This window comes from Oratosquilla oratoria, chromosome 28, assembly GCF_046742065.1.
Source record: "Oratosquilla oratoria isolate Oo_2021 chromosome 28, ASM4674206v1, whole genome shotgun sequence".
Classification (NCBI taxonomy): Eukaryota; Metazoa; Arthropoda; class Malacostraca; order Stomatopoda; family Squillidae; genus Oratosquilla; species Oratosquilla oratoria.
In genome coordinates, this window is record NC_134804.1 from 4,612,937 (window position 1) to 4,633,283 (window position 20,347).

The following is a 20,347-nucleotide window of genomic DNA, read 5'->3' on the forward strand; positions in this document are numbered from 1 at the left end:
CTCTCCTCATATGATAGGTTTGAAAGTGCTGGGGCCATTTTTGTGGCTGCTCTCTGGATTCTTTCAATTTTCTTTATATTCTTTTTTGTAATGGGTGACCATAGTGTTGTAGCATACTCCAGTGTAGGCCTTATTAGTGTGACTAATATTTTTTTTTAACCATTTCTTTGTCTATATAGGTAAAAACCACTTTTATTGATCTTAGCAAGTTATAGGATTCTCTGACAATTTTGTTTATTTGTTTATCAGAGGACAAGTCATTTGAGATAATTACTCCTAGGTCTTTTTCAGATCTCACTCTCTTTACCTCCTTAGTTCCAATTGTATATTGTCCTGATTTTTTTTTTTCAATTTTTTCTGAACTCCCATTATGCTACATTTCTTAATATTGAAGTCCACTTCCCACTTCTGACTCCATTTCCAAACCTCGTTTAGGTCTCTCTGTAGTGATTCACAATCCATTTCAGTTTTCACTTTCCTCAACAATTTGGGATCATCTGCAAAGAAGTTCATGTAACATTCCACATCATCATCCATGTCATTCACATGAATAGTGAATATTATTGGAGCTAATACTGATCCCTGAGGAACTACACTAATCCCCTCCTCCCAACCTGAACACTTTTGTCTGAGCACTACTCTCATTTTTCTACCATCCAGTTTAGTATGTTACCTTGTATCCCTCCTATGTTTTCCTTTTTTTTTTTTTTTTTTTTTTTGTGGTAGTTTGTCAAAGGCTTTTTGTAAGTCTAGGAAAGCACATAATCTTCCCTGTTTGAATCCAAATTGTCTAAAGTTTATTATAATCTTTCAGGTGTTTTACCTATCTATTCTTGATAATTTTCTCACATTTTGGCTACAGTGCTTGTAAGGGAGACTGGTCTGTAATTAGTTGGTTCTTCCTTGTTTCCTCCTTTATATATTGGTACAATATTGGCATTTTTCCAGTCCTTTGGTATTTTTCCTTCTTTGAGTGAGCAACTTGTGTTATATATTTTGTCCATTAGTTCTTCTTTACATTCTTTTAGTATCCAATTTGCAATTCTGTCCAGGCCGTGTGATTTGCTAACATCAAGTTTCGTTAATTGAATTATTATTTCTTTTTGTGTTATTATTATTTCCCTCACGTGGAGAGATCACACTTCACTTCCTTTGTCCCAATGCTTTACTTTTTTTCTAGTGAAAACTGACTCAAAGTGATTGTTCATGACCAGCCTTTTCCAGATGTGTGTATTCTGTATTTCCTGGTATAGTTTCACCATTTCTCATTTATTTTTAAGTTTACCATTCACATATAGAATAGTTTGGGTTGATCTATACATTTTTCTACTATGTCTTTTTTGTAGTTTCTTTTTTCCTCTTTGCACACTTTTAGTTTACATATATATATTTGCCATTTTCCAGGTTTTTTTTTTTTATCTTTTCTCTATCATTTCCAAGCTTTCTCTCTTTATATATTTCCATCAAGATCGTCCATTTCTCTTCCACTTTTGTTTCTTTAATGTAGATTTTTTCCCAATTTGCATTTTGAAAGAATTTCTTAAGTTTTCCAAAGTCCGTTTAATCTTCCTTTTCTGTATTTTTCATTTTTCTCCATATATATCTCTTCCTTTAGTGTGTATTTACCTAGTATCTTACTGGAAGAGGAGCTGCACTCATGGTGTCCCACCTTTGTATCTCGCAGTGTTTAGTTTGCTCTTAAATTTGTGTATGGTTTTTGCACACACTATTGTTTCGTCCAGCTTGTTCCAAGTGTCCATCACTCTGTGTGGAAAACTGTTCCTCTTCAAATCTCTTCTATAACTATCCTTTTTGAGTTTCTTTACATGTCCTCTTGTGTTTCTCTTGTCCCAATTTAGTAAGTCTTTTCTATTAAGTATTCCCATCCCTTTCATGATTCCATAGGTGGTCAGTAATCACCTCTCTCTCCTCTTTGTTTCCAAGTTGGCAACTTCATTTAATTCAGTCTGTTTTCATATGACAAGTTTGAAAGTGCTGGAGCCATTTTTGTGGTTGCTTTCTGGATTCTTTCAATTTTCTTTATATTCTTTTTGGTACTGGGTGACCATAATGTCACAGCAAACTCCAGTCTAAGCCTTATCAGTGTGACTAATATTGTTTTAATAATTTCTTCGTCCAAATAAGTAGATGCCACTTTTATTGATCTTTGCAAGTTATAGGATTCTCTGACAATTTTGTTTATTTGTTTATCAGAGGATGTCATTTGAGATAATTACTCCTAGGTCTTTTTCAGATCCCACTTTCTTTACCTCCTTGGTTCCAATTGTATATTGTCCTGATATTCTTTTTTTACTTTTTCTCTGAACTCCATTATGCTACATTTCTTAATGATGAAGTCCACTTCTCACTTCTGACTCCATTTCCAAATGTTGTTGAAGTCTCTCTGTAGTGATTTGCAATCCATTTTGATTTTTACAATTTAGCATTGTCTGCAAAAAAGTTCATGTAACATTCCACATCATCATCCATGTCATTCACATAAATAGTGAACAGTGCATGTGTGTGTGTGTATTTACCTAGTTGTATTTTACAGGAAGGGGAGCTATGCTCGTGGTGTCCCATCTTTATATCTCATTTTATCTAAACTATTTTTAAATTCATGTATTGTTTTTGCACACACTACTTTCTCATCTAACTTGTTCCAAATGTCTATTACTCTGTGAGGAAAGCTATTCTTTTTTCAGATCTCTTCTATAGCTGTCTTTCTTGATTTTCTTTCTGTGTCCTCTTGTATTTCTTTCATCCCATTTTATTAGATCCTCTCTATCAATAATTTCTATGCCTTTCATGATTCTGTAAATAGTTATCAAATCTCCTCTCTCTCTTCTTTGCTCTAGTGTCTGTAGTTCAAGTTTTGCTAGTCTCTCTTCATATGATAGTTTTGAGAGTGTTGGTGCCAATTTTGTAATTGCTCTTTGTATTCTTTCAAGTTTTGTTATAGATTTTTTTGTACTTGGTGACCACATCATTCCTGCATATTCCAACCTTGGTCTTATTAAAGTGATTAGTATTTTCTTCACCATTTCTTCATCCAGGTATGTAAATGCCACTTTGATTGTTCTTATTAAATTATAAGTTTCTCCAAAAATCTTGTTTATACGTTTCTGAGGTGACATATTATTCATAATAATGACTCCCAGGTCCTTCTCATTTTCTACTTTTTTTTTATTCCTTCTCCCAATTTATATGATCCTTCTATTCTTTTTTTGCTTTTTCCAAATTCCATTATACTACTCTTTTTTGTATTGAACTCCATCTCCCACTTCCTACTCCATTCCCATACTTTATTGAGATCTCTCTAGTGACTCACAATCTTCTTCCGTGTTCACTTTTTTTTAACAGTTTTGCGTCATCTGCAAAGAAGCTCATATAACTTTCAATTTCTTTATCCATATCATTAATATATATAGCAAACATTATTGGGGCCAAAACTGTTCCTTGTGGAACACCGCTTATTACTTCATCCCAGTTAGAGTGTTTGTCTCTTATCACTACTCTCATTTTTCTTTCTTGCAAAAAGTCTTCCATCCATTTAAGCATTTTGCCCTGTATTCCTCCTTCAGTTTCTAAATTCTTAAACTTCTTATGTGGTACTTTGTCAAAAGTTTTTTTTTAGGTCTAGAAATGCACAATCCACCCATCCATCTCTTTCTTGTATTATATCTATTAGCCTTGAATAGAAACATATTAAATTGGTGACGCATGATCGTCCTTGTCTGAATCCAAACTGCCTTGGATTTAGTACATTGTTTTTTTCTAAATACTTTACCCATCTACTTTTGATAATTCTTTCACAGATTTTTGCTATTGTACTTGTTATAGAGACTGGTCTGTAGTTTGTAGGGTCCTCTTTATTTCCTCCTTTGTATAAAGGTACTATTTTTGCTTTTTTCCAATCTTCTGGAACTTTACCTTCTTTCAAGGAACTGTTTATTATGCTTTGTATTTTGTCTGCCAGTTCATTCTTGCATTCTTTCAAAATCCAGTTTGCTATTTCATCTGGTCCATGCGATTTTCTGACATCAAGATTACTCAAGTGTTTCATTATTTCGTTTTTTGTTACTTCTATTTCTTTCATAGGGGGGACTTTCTCTTCCCATTCGATCTCTCCAGGTTGTATGTTCTCCCTTGTAAACACCGATTTAAAATGTTTGTTCATAATTTCTGCCATTTCTATTTCCTCTGTGTATTCAACTCCTTGTCTTAATTTCTCCAAATCTTGTTTGTTTTTCAGTTTGTTGTTTACAAATCTGTAGAATAGTTTTGGTTGATCTTTACATTTTTCTATGACATCTTTTTCATATTTTCTTTTTTCGTCTCTGCACACTTGTACATATTCATTTCTATAAATAGTATATATTTTCCATTTTTCAGGTCTTTTGTCTTTCTTCAATTTGGTCCAAGCTTTATCTCTTTTGTCTTTTAACTCCTTACAACTTTTGTTGTACCAGCACTTTACATATTCTTTTTCTTGTTTTTGTCTTGGGACATACTTTTCCACTCCTTTTTTTTATAAATTTTTGTCAAAATATTCCATTTCTCTTCTACTGTTGTATCTTTGTGTATTCTTTCCCAGTTTTCATTTTGAAAGAATGCTCTTATTTTATAAGAAAAAAAAAATCATCCACCAATCTTCCTTTTCTATATTGTTCATTTCTTTTCATGTATTTTTTCTCACTTAGTTCTAGTTCTATAAATATGTGGTCACTTTTATCTATTGGTGCCTGGTATTCTATCTTTTCCACTATTTCAGGTTCTGGTGTGATTATTAGGTCTAGTCTTGATGGTTCTTCATTTCTATACCTAGTGTTCTCTTGAATCCATTGTGTCATTATGTGGTCAATAATCATCTCGAAGTAGAACATTTCCCCATGAGTCTTCTCCACCCTTTACTGTCATCTCTTCCCAGCAGACTTCTTTGCAATTAAAGTCGCCCATCATAACTATTCTTCCTCCATCTTCCATTATCTTATTTAATGTTATCCTTGTGTCTTCTAACATACTTTTATGTTCACTCTCTTCCTACAAGGCTGTTTTTGGGGGCACGTAGTTTATTACAAAATTTCTGCCCTTATCTCTGTCTTCTACTTCTATCATAATCATCTCTATTCTTTCCATATGTGACACTCTTCACGTTTATATCCTTCTTAGTCAGAAACATAACTCTACCCCCTTGTTTTATCTCTCTGTTTCTAATCCAATAATTATATGCATTGTGTCCTATGCTGTTGGGTGGTAGTGGACCTTTTAATTTTGTCTCTACAATTCCCATTATGTCCGGTTCTTTTTCCTTCAGATACTCGTTCAGTTCATTCGGTCCTGTTATTAATCCATCTATATTTGTGTAGGACACTCTTAACTTTGTTATTTCCATTGTATTTTCTGTTTCTTTTTTGTTTCTGTTATGGTCGATTTCCTCACTTTCATATTCACTACTCTCCAATAGAATTCTTCTTTTTTTGACTCCGTTCTGTTCTCGTTTTTTTCTTTAGCTTCTTGTCTTTTCATTTTTTCTTCCTCTCTTTCCTCTTTATTCATTTCTCTTTTTATCCATACCTTTTTATATTGTTCACTTGCTGCTAGCTTCCCTGTTTTTGCTAAGATATTCTCTGCTGTTGTTTGTGACCTGAATTTAATATTAATTGGTCTGGTCTTATCTGTACTATATTTTCCGATTCTACACATCTCTTCAATTTGTTTCATGATTTCAGGTTCATCTTCCTGAACTAATTTTAGTAAACTGTTTACTTTTTCTTTTTCCTCTTTAATTCTTGTGTTTCTATTTTGGTTCAATTTCTCTTCCATTCCTAATATAAATAAACATTTCTTTTTGTCTGCTAAGTCTCTTACTATATTCTTCTGTCTCATCACTTTAATAACTGAGTCTTCAGTTTGTTCTTTCATTTGTTGCTTAATTATGTCAGTAAATGCAACTTTACTGTTTTCTTGGATTTTTTTCCAGCCCTGTGCTTCCTTTGCTATGGCCTCTTTATTGTCTTTATTATTCCTCTTTAATTCCTCATTCTCTTCTTTAACTTCTTTTAACTGTCTTTTTAATTCTTCTATTTCTAAAGTTAAGTTTTTGTTCGCCTTCTCTAGTTCTTCCAACCTTTCAACTCTCTGCGCAATCTTGGCTACGTTACCGAACCTATTTTCCCAATGCTTGGTCATTTTATCAAGTTTTTCCTCTAGTCTTGCTAATCGGGGGAGGTTGGTATCCCCCCACCCTCTTTAAATCCCTGGAAACTATTATCATCACCTTCCACTGTGCTGCTCTTATCTATATTTCTAATCTTTACATTTTTGTTGATCCCGTCATCACCGAAATCGTCATCATCAGTCCGTCTTTTGTTTACAAGACGCCTGGCCTCCTGGACCATGTCTCCCTCTTCCTCATTTCCTTCCATTTCCCTCAATAATCCCTCCCCTTCTCCTTTTTTATCACTTTCCCACTACACCATGAGCTTTCCCCTTCCCTATAAATGCAATAAGGTACTTCCTTGACATTGAAATCCACGTAGATTTTCCTTTTTCTTCGGAATTCCAATTCTCGCTGTCCATCCGACGAAAGTGTGTGTATTTGTGTGTGTATTTACCTAGTTGTATTTTACGGGGAGAGTGCTACAGTCTTGGATCACATCTTGGAGTCATGATCGACAGCTACTACCCTCCTGGATGAGAGCTCAGAGCTCATATATAGCCTGACCTATAGGTAATGTTGTGATCTCACACACAGTCCCAATTCCTTGCCCACCAGAATTGGAATGCCAGCTTACAGTGCAATGGTGCTGAATTTTTTCATCCCTGGATGGGACTCTAATTTGGATCACTGAATTAAATGTTGAGAAAGGTACCTCTGCACTGTATTGAACTTAGGAGAATCCCAAGATATAATCCACCTAGGTTTTATCCGGAGAAGAATGCATGTATTTACCTAGTTGTATTTTACAGGAAGAGAGCTATGCTCATAGTGACCCACTTTTGTATCTTTCAGCATCCAGTTTGATCTTAAATTCTTGTATACTTTTTACACTTACTGTTTCTTGATTCAGTTTGTTCCAGATATCTATCACTCTGTGTGGGAAGCTTTTTTTTTTAGATCTCTTCTGTAACTATCCTTTTTAAGTTTCTTTTTGTGTCCTCTAATTTTTCTTCTATCCCACTTTAATAATTCATCTCTATCAAAGACTTCCATCCCTTTCATAATTCTGTATATGGTTAGCAGATCTCCTCTTTCTCTTCTTTGTTCCAGGGTAGGTAGTTCGAGTTTGTCCAATCTTTGTTCATATGTCAAATTGTGTCCAGGAGTATGTGATAGTAATCTCTAGTCATTCTGAAATACTTGTCATTCTTGAGGACCCTGAAGAATTGTGGGACACCTTCAAGCATGAAATTCTGAAAGGTATTTAGGAGTGCATTGGGAGACACCAGAGGCTGTAGAACTGGGTCGTGCTGCCAGAATGGCTGAGAACCTGGACCAATTCAGGACTCAGAAATGGCAGACTAGAGATCTCATGGGGATGGATAATATGTATTTTAAGGTAATCACTGAAGAGATTGAGGGCTATTTAAATGCAAATAACCACAGGTCTGCTTACTGAGCCCTGAAGAAACTCTACTCTAAATCAGTGACCCAGAAGAGCACAGTCCAAACCACTGATAGGCAATTAGTGTCAGGTGTGGAGGGTTGTAGTCCCTTTGCTAATTTTTAGCTCATGGATGACCTTTGAAGTGGACAGCTTTCCCTTTATGATGTTTAGGTGGCAGTTGCCAATGCACTGATAGATGAATTTCTGCCCTCTCAAACTGAGGTCAGAAAGGGTGCAAGTTGAAAGGTAGAAAGGCAGCTAGTATCTGCAACATAAGTGAGGAGTTGCTGAAAGTTGAATGTGAGACAATGATCTACAGGTTGCATCCAGTACTGTCTGCTGTCTGGCAGTCTAATACCATTGCATCTAACTTGAAAAAAGTTTTGGTCATCCCTATCTGGAAAGGGAAAGGGGACCAGAAGGACTGCAACAGTTACCACAGTATTACAATGCTCACTAAGCCAGGTAATGTGCTTGTTCATCTGTTGCTGATATGGGTTCATTAACATGCGCTAAAGTTTCAGAAGCCTTTGGACTCTGGGTTTATGCCAGGTAAGTCAGAAACTGAAAAAATCCTAGCACTTTATATTTTTGTGGAGTGCTGATCTGAGTTTCAACAGGAGTTTTTTGCAACTTATGTTGATCTCCAGAAGGCGTTTGACTTGATGCATTGTGGGGTACGTTGGGATCATCTGGAGATCAATGGGATTCCTGCGAGCATTATTTACTTGATGTCTGGCTTATACTGTACTCTGGAACAGAGAATGCTACAGAGTATGGAGGAGACATGTCCAGCTTCTTTCCTGTTATCTCAGGAGTGAGGCAAGGGTGTATCCTTGCCCCAACACTTTTCAACACCTGCATGGACTGGGTATTGGACAGAATTCTTGATCATTGTTGTTGTAGAGCATCTATTTGCAATACTAAGGTCATTGACCTTGTCATTGTTGATAATGCTGTCCTTATTGTAAAGTTGTTGGAGGTCCTTATTGCAGCCTTTGAATCACTGCATTGGGAGGTGAGACTGCATGCACTACAGGTCTGGTGGACCAAGACCAAGGTCCAGGCATTTGAGGGCTTACTGAATGGCACAGTTCAGTCTATCCATGGATGTGGCATGGGCATTGAGGTCTTGGAAACCTTCACATACCTTGGTAGTGTAGTGTATAAGTGGTGGGTCCAGTGTCATCCAGTGTAAAGCACATCAAGTCAATATATATAATACATACTTCATTGTGGGTGTGGTGTCAATCAACTACACACACACAGGATTTTTTTTGCTCTATCTCAGTCTCTGTCTCTTTCTCTTTGTTTCTCTGTCTCACTCACTTTTACTCTTTCTATGTCTCTCTTTGAAAAGAAAACAGTTTGCAGCGCTATGTTTGTATTATAAATCTCTACATCAGTATGGTTTATTTATCATTCAAACTTGAAGTATATTTTAGTAGATACTTTATAATCTCAGATACATGGCCAGTCAGTCATTTTATTTATTTTATTGTTTATTACATCAGAAGCTGTATGTAATGTTTTGTAGAAATTAAAACCTAACAGACTTTTAGTGAAAAATTAAATGAATGCATACAATAACAAATAGTTTTACAGTTAATGATGATGTTAAAAAGAATGTCTTATAACCAGTTGTAAGCATTTATTTCTTTATGTTAAAGGTACAACATCAATTTTCCAGAACCTTTAGTCCCAAAGCCTTTCTGGATTACTGATTTTTCTGGACTAAGGGTGGTCACCTTGGTCAGCACACTCTATATCATAAACAATTTATTTACTGGGACCATATTCTTCACAGATCTTATGTACTGAAACACCACAGTCCAGTTTTCTCAGTGGTTCAATTTTCTAGGGAATTAATACATACTGATGTTTACATTTGATACCACTAGTGTCCCTCTCATCTCCCTTACAAGCCATAGTTAAGGTTAAATGCAATCAAAATAATCTAAGAAACTCAGAATTGAGATGGCCTCCCCCACCAGCAAGTGTAAACAATCCAAGTGAATACAGTTATACTTAATGTCATCTATGGCTGCCCAGTAAATTAGTTTGGTGGCTATGGGAATTTGAAGGTTCCAGCTCATAAATTTGGATGGATTATAAGAGGTTCCAAACCAACAGTACCTAGAAAGTGGGTGTTGTACCTGTACATTTTTTAGGTAGGTAACACTCAGGAAATTACCTTGCAAATTTATTCAGTCTTTATACAGGTTATATACACTTCTAAATGTATATACTCTTATGTATATAAGGACATACTCTGATTTGTGATTATTTGACCTATGATCTTTCAATTTTATGATGGTATGAAAGCAATAATTGAATAGAAACCTTGCTTCCAGTTTATAATTTTGATATTTTCTCAGGCTAGTAATATGCATTACAATATTCTTGTGTGGTACTGGGTAGGAGCTGTGAGCTACAGCTCCTGGTCATTTGGTCTCAAGGGTGAAGAACTGATGAAATACAATGAATTGTTTCCAGCCTTTCTTTTTTCTCTATAGGTGAGAATATTACTCCTGTGGGGAATTTCATTGAATAGTCTCTCTATTCCAGATATCTGGCTGTCTTGGGTCACTGCCCCTTCTACCAGCTATAAAGCTACCTAGCCACTTCCTGCCATTGCTGTTATATCCATCATCCCTTTGATCTTTTGTAACAGCATATGTTTGGGAACATACCAAATGCCTTGTGTATGTATATAGTTATCATAACCATTCCTTCTAGTGGAGCATTCTTGTTAAATCCTTCCAGCACTTGTTAGGTGATGTTTGGAAGCAACATGTTGGTGGAGTGACCCTCTGATTTGTGTTGATTTTGGGTGGTGGGTAGTTTAGTCACATTTCTTTCTACTACTGGTCTTTCCATTAGCTTAATATGGTGGATATTAGCAAGATTGGTCTCAGGATGCAGGGTTTTCAGATGGCTTGTTTGATTTTAATATAAGTTATATGAGCTCTTCTAGAAATTGAAAATTTATTGTACAACCAGTAATGTTTTTTCCAAAGGTTACAGGTGTCATTTCCAACAATGTTATGCAGGAGGAGCTTAAATCATCGGAAGTAGGGTCTACTACAGGGCAGAGGAGCATTCCCAGACACATGATTCAGTCCACTGCTATAATTTCCAATGATCTCACCTAAGGCATTATACTATTTGTCTATTTTTTCTGTCAATTCCTTAAAAATAAAGAGAGAGAGAGAGACAGACAGAGAGAACTATGACTACTAACACTCAAGAACTTTTGAGTGTGCTTTCACTATAATAAAACAATCCTTTGCGTATGAGTAGTTATAAACACAATTATCAAGCAAAACACAAGGTATACTTACCAGTATGTGTAGATCTGAGATTACTTCACCTGTATGCTCAACAAGATTGGTTATAAAAAAGTAGAATATAAAGTAATATGTACAGATATAATGGACTTGTATTGTTATATACATTAGATATTTATAAGTAAACAGAAAAATAATTAAATATCAGTTGAACTGAAAAGAAGAGTATGCTGAAGTTTATAATCACCATCTTTAGAAAGAGTTGCCAGGCACTTGATTTTTCTTGCTAATATATAAAAAGTATAATGCTCATTCTATAAGTAGTGGAACACATTTACCTATTTTGTAACTTTAAAATACCATGTTGCTTTAGTACAGCCTCATAGTGCTGTTTTAATGAGTTGTCAGGTAATATAATTTTATTCTTGATAGTTTAACAATAATCCAATTTATATTTCTTTAATAAATTGAATAACACATGTTATTATTTTTAACTTTTTGAAATATTATTTTGCTGTAATACAGCCTGAAAGTTGTAAAAAGAACTCTGATCATCATTTTCATGGCTGGAGTAGTTGTGCACATAGGAATTATTTGGCATTATTTTTACAACTGTATGTTATTGTGGCAAAATAGCATGCAGCTGATACTTGAGGGTCTATATGGGGTGCCCGTACAGACCAGAGCCACACATCATTTTGTTTATGATAGAGGAAATCTCTGTTCATAGAGAAATGACACTTTGATTATATTGCGACTGTCCCTCTGTTATGCTGTTCCCCACCCCTTGTTACTGTCAAGTACCATATCTCTGAATATTCAATTTCTTTTTTTTGCCTAACACTGTGGTGGGGGAAAAGAATGTTGCCACCAAGTCTTCCCACTTGAGTCATACGAGGCGACAAAAAACAGAACAGGGATAGGACTAGGAATCCTGCTACCTGTAGCCCCACAGGGGACATTCCTAAAAAAAGTAAAGGCATAAGATGGTCTAGGAATTTTCCAACCAGTACCTTAAGGTTTGGGTCTTTTGATATGTGTTGGTGTGGTACAGATGAGAGTAAAAGGGAATAGATACGCAGTATGAATGTGAGATGAAAGATGGATGTGTTGGCACTGAGTGAAACTAAGTTGAAAGGGAGGGGCGAGTGTGAGTTTGGGAGTGTAGTTGGGAGGTTTTCAGGAGTGAAGAGGACGAGGAAGAGAAGGGATGGCTGTACTAGTAAGTGAAGGGATAAGTGTGCAGTGGAGTGGAAGGAGGTTTCTTCAAGGTTAATGTGGATGAAAGTGAATATGATTTTTGTAAGTGCATATGGGCCTGGTAGTGAGAAGAGTGTAGAGGAAAGGGAGGCTCTTTGGATGGATGAGTGCATAGAGGGATTAGGGAGAAATGTCAATGTAGTTGTATTGGGAGACCTTAATGTTAGGGTAGGAAATGAACCAATAGACAGAGTGTTTGGGAAGTGTGGAGTTCGAGGAAAAATCATAGTGGAGAGTTGATGATGATGTGTCTTGAGAGTTGATGATAGCAAATACAGTGTTTTGGAAGAAAGTCAAGCAAAAGTACACATGGAAGAGGGTGGTGGATGGAAGGCTGGTAGATAGAGCATTAATGGGCTATATAGTGGTAACCAGGAGTACAATAGGAAGAGTTAAGGATGTACATATTCTAAGGGGGGAGAGTGGGGGAATATCAGATCATTTTTAGTGGAAAGTAAGATGAGAGTGGAGGATAAGTGGAAAAAGAGGAAAAGGGCAGAAGGTAGGGAGGTGTTTAGAGTGAACTGCTTAAGGGGGATCTGATGGTCTGGAAAGCTAATTAAGAAAAAAAATCATTTTGCATGAATTTACATTCCAACACTATTTAAAAATATGTAGGAAAGTTAATTTTAGCTGTTGGCACTCACTAACATGTGCTAAGTAGGTTTAAAGGGACAATGGGTGTATTAGCCACATGCAAGAATGAACCCTACACGTGGCAAAATACAGCTCTTTTCTGTGTGTCTTTTTCTCAATACTGTATATACTCGTCTATAGGTTGATCTCGTGTAAAGGTCGACCTCCCATTTTTGGCCAAAAAATCTGGAATTTTCCATATACCTCAGGTACAGGTCGAGTGGCTTGTTTTTGTTTTGGTGCTGTGAGCATTCCACTGTCTTAATGCTTTGAATTGGCATGGCTTGCCTGGTATAGCAATTGATTACAACCACTCGTTTAACGACGACAATTGGGACCAGCGCGCCGTCGTTAACCGAATTGGTCGTTAAGCAAAAGTGTATACATATACGTACATGTACTGTATGTACAATGTCCAGCAATACATGTATCTTTATTTTCGTGTATTTTCCCTCTTTTATACAGTACATTAAAGCTTTATTTACTGTTTACGGTGGTTAGGTTCCCGAAATTACCGTATATGACCAAATCCGCGTATGCTGACCTTCCATATTGAATACCGGGGTATTTTTTTTTGTTTCGACCATGGGCGCAATATAGCAATAGAAAATTAAATATTAATTTTGTAAATTAAAATGTATCAACGTAATATGCAATTTTGTGGGCAGAAATGAAAGTAAAAATACCATGCTACAAGAAAATATGCTAATGAACGAAGTCGATAGCATAGGATTGGGACGCCATCTTGTCTGCCAACGTCTCTCATGACGACGACAACGAGGACGAGCCGGATGACATTTAATTTGCAGGTAATGATTTATCAAACACAGGTTAGGTTAGTTTAGTTTAGGTTAGACGGATTTATCATCCCTTCATTTCTTCGACATCGGCATCTATCATAACAAACATGGTGTACCATTCGTCCGACATGACTTCGTTACTTACGAAATTTGTTTTAGCACCTTTTTTTATTTCCACTCACAAAATTGCATATTACTTTGATACATTATAATTCACAAAATTAATAATTAATTTTCTATTGCTATATTGCGCCCATGGTCGAAACTAAAAACTTACCTACGGTATATTTTTAGTTTCGACCATGGGAACAATATAGCAATAAAAAATTAATTATTAATTTTGTAAATTATAATGTATCAACGTAATATGCAATTTTGTGAGCGGAAATAAAAAACAAAAAAGGTGCTAAAACAGATTTCATAAGTAACGAAGTTGTGTCGGACGAATGGTACGCCATGTTTGTTATGATAGTTACCGATGTTGAAGAAATGAAACGATGATAAATTCGTCTAACCTAAACTAACCTGTGTTTAATAAATCATTACCTGCAAATTAAATGTCATCCGGCTCATCCTCGTTGTCATCGTCGTGAGAGACGTTGGCGGGCTTTTCAACCACTCAGCTTGCGGGGTATACAAAGTTCTTGCAGCTTGAAGGAATGCATGTATCTCTGCTCCATAACATTCCTTCAAAAAAATGTACCTGGTGAGGTACTGTCAGAAGTACCGAGGCCATCAATTGACAGACAACAAGATTGCGTCCCGATCCTATGCTACCGACTTGGTTCATTAGCATATTTGCTTGTAGCAAGGTATTTTTTATTTTCACTTCCGCCCACAAAATTGCATATTACATTGATACATTTTAATTTACAAACTTAATAATCAATTTTCTATTGCTATGTTGTGCCCATGGTCGAAACTAAAAAAAATACCTAAATTTGAGAATATCACAGCATGTTATTATTTCCTAAACAACTATGGGTACTATAATAGTATACATGATATAATAAGCTCGCCTGTGCTAAGAATTTTAACAAACAGGTAAAACCACAGTATGGGGTTATCATATCTAGAAGGAATTTCACATATTTTGGTACGTACCATGTATTTTATGTCCCCATTGTTTACTGGTAGTAACTAGTAGGTAAATACTTTGATTTCTGAACCTAAAGAAAAGGTAAGAGTTCTTCCTAGCCTTTCTTGTCATGTCTGGATTTCAACCTAACAAGATTATTACTTGGGTATAGGTCGACCCCTAGGTTTTAGCCTAAAAAAAATTCCTTAAGATGTCAACCTATAGACGAGTATATACGGTATTTTCCTTTGTTTTGTGTGTGAAAATCTAGTGGCATTTGGGATCTTTTTTCTCTTAGTTGTCATACTCAAAGTCATACTCAAAGTCATACTCAAAGTCTTTGTTTATAATGATATCTAAAATAGAAATAATCCTTTTTCAATTACTTTAGTATCTGTTGATTGTTGCAATGGTGAGCCTATTTTCCTCTCCTTTTCTGTGCCTTTATCAGCTTTCATGGGTAAAGCCTCACTGCTGGGGTGCCATCACAGTGTCAAATCATTGATAAGGGTTATTTTTTAATCAGCAATGGGCACCTTTCCTTATCACCAAACAAGTGAGTGCCACCCATTGCAAAAGGTTCATGTCACACAATGGTACAAGTTGATATATGGCCCATGTGTTCCTAGTGATAAATGTTGTGATATGAACCATGGTGTACTTCATTTCCTTCGCAAGTGTGTAGTTCTCGAGATATTGAATATGAAAGATATGTAACTTGGGTTACCTCACTTACCAGAACGATCTGAGGGGGACGTGTGGGAAAACGGGGTTTTTGGGTGGGAAGAAGCAATAAATGGGGTAATGGGCGTTTGCAAAAGCACAGATTTATGCAATGTAGATCCAGGAATATCATAGAAATAGGGAAAAAACACCCCGGTTGGCGGGAGTGTTCCGTGTATTTGGGTTTATACATGGCAGCCATGTTGTGGTTCACATTACCATGGTGTACTTCATTTCCTTCGCAAGTGCGTAGTTCTCGAGATATTGAATATGAAAGATATGTAACTTGGGTTACCTCGCTTACCAGAACGATCTGAGGGGGACGTGTGGGAAAACGGGGTTTTTGGGTGGGGAGAAGCAATAAATGGGGTAATGGGCGTTTGCAAAAGCACAGATTTATGCAATGTAGAGCCAGGAATATCATAGAAATTCATATCACAACATTTATCACTAGGAACACATGGGCCATATATCAACTTGTACCATTGTGTGCATATATAAATTGACCGTATAATTTATATATATAGAATTTTTTAGAATGTTATATTAGAAAATAATTCCAGTCATAACATACAAAACCAAAGTATGTTGTACAAAAAAGTTCAGACATCTTACTGAAAACTTTAAAGCTCGAATACTCAAAACAAAGATTTTTCGGTCTCAAATATTTGGCAAATTTTTAAAACTAATCAGATTTTCTTCAAACTTACCATGCTAACACATGAATGTTTTGCCTTTCTCGTGTAAGTTTTGATAAAAATGATAAATAATATCACTAGAGGGAATTTTATAGGAAAAACACTATCAGTATGATGTCACAAAGTCATGTATATCTTGATCTATTAAGATTTTAGGAAACAAAATTACACGTTGTTTGGTATTTGAGATTTTACATGCAAAAGCAGGTTAGTCTAGGTAAAGTATTAAAATTGGAAAATGTTTGCGACGTTATCAATGATGTCATACGGACTGATGGATGAAGGGATGGACATACATCATTCAAATGCTCATGGAATTTGGAAAATAATAATTTGATTATACTGTAAAAATATCAAGTCGATATATATATATAGAAAAATATATATATATTTCTATCAGACTGTCAGATCCCCCTTAAATAAGAAAGAAAAGGAGGAGTGAAGGATAGAGTAGAACTAGGAGTGGAGGAGGAATGGGGATGGTTCAAGGAGGGAGTCATAAGGTGTGCAAAGATGGTGTGTGGAACAAGGAGGATGGGAGGAAATAGAAGGAAGGGTAGTGAATGGTGGGATGAGGAAGCAAAGAAGGGTGTAGAAGAGAAAAAGCAGGCTTTCATAGATTGGTTACAAATTAGGACGAGGGAAACATAGGAGAGCAATTGTGCAGTCAACACTGTATGGGGCAGAAATGTGGAACATAAAGGAGGAAGAGTTTGAATGTATTTACCTAGTTGTATTATACGGGAAGGGAGCTATGCTCGTGGTGACCCGTCTTTGTATCTCTCAGCATCAAGTTTTTTCTTAAAATCTTGAATAGTGTTTGCACACACTGTTTCCTTGTCTAATTTGTTCCAAGTATCAATCACTCTGTGTGGGAAGCTTTTTTTTTTCTCAGATCTCTTCTGTAAATATCTTTTTTTAGTTTCTTTTCATGTCCTCTTGTTTTTCCATTGTCCCATTTCAGTAAGTCATTCTTATCTAAGATTTCTATTCCCTTCATAATTCTATAGATAGTAAGTCTCCTCTTTTCCTTCTTTGTTCCAGAGTTGGTAATTCTAATTTGGACAGTCTTTGTTCATATGTCATTTTGGAAAGAGTTGGTGCCAGTTTTGTTGTTGCTCTTTGTATTCTTTGTAATTTCTTTTTGGTACTGGGTGTCCATAGTGTTGCTGTGTACTCGAGTTTTGGTGTTATTAGTGTAGTTCAAATATTTTTTATCATTTCCTTATCCAAATAGGCAAATGCCACTTTTATTGACCTCAATGAATTATAGGTTTCTTCGACTATTTTATTAATATGCTTATTCGGTGTCATGTCTTTGCTGATCATTACTTAGATGAGGTGCATCAGGAGTATGATAGGGGTTACTAGGCTGGATAGAGTGAGAAATAAGGAGGTGAGGAGGAGAACAGGGGTGGAAAGGGAGTTGGGAGATAGGGTTGATGAAAGAGTATTGGGATTGTTTGGACACATGGAAAGAATGAGTGAAGAAAGACTACTGAAAGAGGTGTGGAAGGTAGAAGTGGAAGGAGTGAACATGAGGGGTCAACCTACAATTAGATGGATGAATGAGGTAAAAGGGACATTGGAAAAGAGGGGAATGTCTATTGAGGAAGGAAATGAGAGGACAGAAGATAGGGGTGAATGGAGAACGGTTGTGTATGGATGATGGTGTGATGTATGAGGGAGAGTGGGTGGGGGGATGGGGGTGAAGGAGTATGTATGAAAAATAAATTGACACAGCCTGAAGGGATTTCTCCTCATCTTTTCTGCATGAGGGGACATAGAGGAGGGGTCAATGATTTAATGAAGCGGCCTTGTTGTGGATGTGGTGTGTCTTGCAGCACTGCTTCTGACCCAGTGTAGTGGACAAGATGTAGGGGTGACCTATCATCCAGGAGATGCCAAGATAAGAGGGAGGGAAGAGGGTAGAGGGCAGTGAAGTATGTAGGAGATGGAATGGGAGTGGTTTCTATGCCTTTGTTTTTTAACTACTTCCCTTGTAAGGGGGAAAAAGCCTTTGGTATATGTATTTACCTAGTTGTATTTACCTAGTTGTATTTTGCGGGAAGGGGAGCTATGCTCGTGTTGTCCCGCCTTTGTATCTTGCAGTGTCTAGTTTGTTTTTAAACTCATGAATGGTTTTTGCGCATACTATTTCATTGTCCAGTTTGTTCCAAGTGTCCAAAACTCTATGAGGAAAACTGTGTGTGTGTGTGTGTGTGTGTATATATATATATATATATATATATATATATATATATATATATATTATATATATATATATATATATATATATATATATATATATATGTATATATATATCAGAAGGGGACTATGCCATAACACATAGGTTAGATGAAAAACTTTTACCTAATGTAGATGGCCTTGAAGACAGCAATCACTACCATGGCAGAGTTACTTGAGCCACCTTCTCATGTTCCCTTTGTATCACTTTATATTGATTATATAACTCTTGTACACCATGTAATTATCTGCTGAAGAGGACCACAGAGAGTGGTCAAAATATGCAGTTAATTCTATACTTCATCCGTGTACTTTCTCTGACAGTGGGATTTTTTCATATATATTTATATATATATATATTGTTATTGAATTATACAGTTAATTATTTTGTAAATTTTAAAAATGCTTCATTGTTATACAGTGTTAATGCAAAATAAACCAAAGAAAGTCCCATTTAGTGTGAATAGTATTTGGGCAAAGACAATTTTTGCAATATCACCAATGTGGAGCTAATGTAAGTTGAATTTTATGACACATTTTGCTGTCATCTCAGTCACTTTGACACTGGAAAATTGCTACAGGAGTGGTCGAAGATATCTGTCTAGGTTTTCTTGTATATGGGTTAGGTGTTGTAGATGGATGTTTGAGGTCATATCTTGGCCTTCAGCATGGGAATGTTTAAATTTTTTTAGATTTCTTTCCATGTCTGCTGGAAAAAGGAATGGTGGCATCTGTGTTTAGTTTGATTTTTCTATCATTGATATTTCATTACTCTTGTGAAGATGGTATCTTTTCTTTGGTTGCTCCAACTCCTTCATTGGTATGGGGTGGATTTGAGTTCGAGTTTTTATGGTACTTCACTTTTTGCTCTCTCCCATATTTTGTTTATCAGATCTGTAATGTTTTCAAGTTTATGCTGTAGTTCTTTTTCATGTTCTGTTTGATCTTGATTCTGTTGTAGTTTATTTCTTTGTGTATATGTGTATATATATATATGTATATATAATATATATGTATTTACCTTATATGTATATATATACATATATATTTACCTAGTATTATTATAAGGGAAGGGGAGCTATGCTTGTAGTGACCCATCTTTGTAGCTCTCAGCATCTAGTTTGTTTTTAAATTCTTGTATGGTTTTTCCACACTATTGTTTCTTCCAATTTGTTCCAGACATCCACAACTCTGTGTGGAAAACTTTTTTTTCTTCAAATCTCTTCTATAACACTCCTTTTTTATTTTATTTTCATGTCCTCTTGTTTTTCTTTTATCCCACTTTAATAAGTCTCTGTCAAGGACTTCCATGCCTTTCATGATTCTGTAAATGGCCAATACAGTGGTACCTCAATTTATGTGATTAATCCATTCTATATGCCTCCACGTAAACAGAAATTCGCATAAATGGAAACACTATTTCCCATTGAAATCAATGTTAATTCAATTAATCCATTCCTGACCTTGAAATAATCTACTTTTTTCCCTCTGATATGATGAAGCCTGTCACCAAGTGGACATAAATAGGTATGATTATGATGTTCCTGCAACATTAATGCCAAAATATCAATGTTAAAGACCACCTACAAGGTAAAAAATATAATAAAAAAAGCAATCTTCTGTACCTACCGATGGCAAGGCTTGCAGCTGGCATAGGGGGATGTGAGTGAGGAGGTGGTGGAGTGGTGGGGGCTTTCTGACCCCCTCTGAAGGAGGAGGTGCTCCTTCAGCTGGAGCAGCACCCTCATCAGGGTGCTGTCATTTGGCATGAGGCTAAAGAACTCTGTGATGGATTTGGTGGTAGTGAGGCATGACCAGTTCATTGAACTGGCCTACAACATGGCTCACTAGTGTCTGGTCTGGATGTGTGACCATGAAATCGTAGAGCTTCCTCCACATTACACAGGCCTCCTTCACCTCCTTCGTAGTGGGGCCCTGAACACGATTGTCATCTCCCTCAACCTCTTGCTGTTCCCAGGCCAGTTCGGCGACCTACTCCTGATGC

At 36.2% G+C, this 20,347-nt stretch overlaps 1 protein-coding gene across 1 annotated transcript in view; it reads left to right on the forward strand.

Moving 5' to 3' along the window:
• Hmgs (hydroxymethylglutaryl-CoA synthase) overlaps positions 1-11,691 on the forward strand; it is a 285,981-nt gene extending 274,290 nt beyond the window's left edge. Inside the window, exon 10 of the mRNA XM_076210939.1 lies at positions 10,631-11,691. Coding sequence (XP_076067054.1) covers positions 10,631-10,674 — 44 coding nt within the window. The 3' untranslated portion in view covers positions 10,675-11,691. The remainder of the gene's footprint in view (positions 1-10,630) is intronic.
• The last annotated feature ends 8,656 nt before the right edge of the window (positions 11,692-20,347 follow it).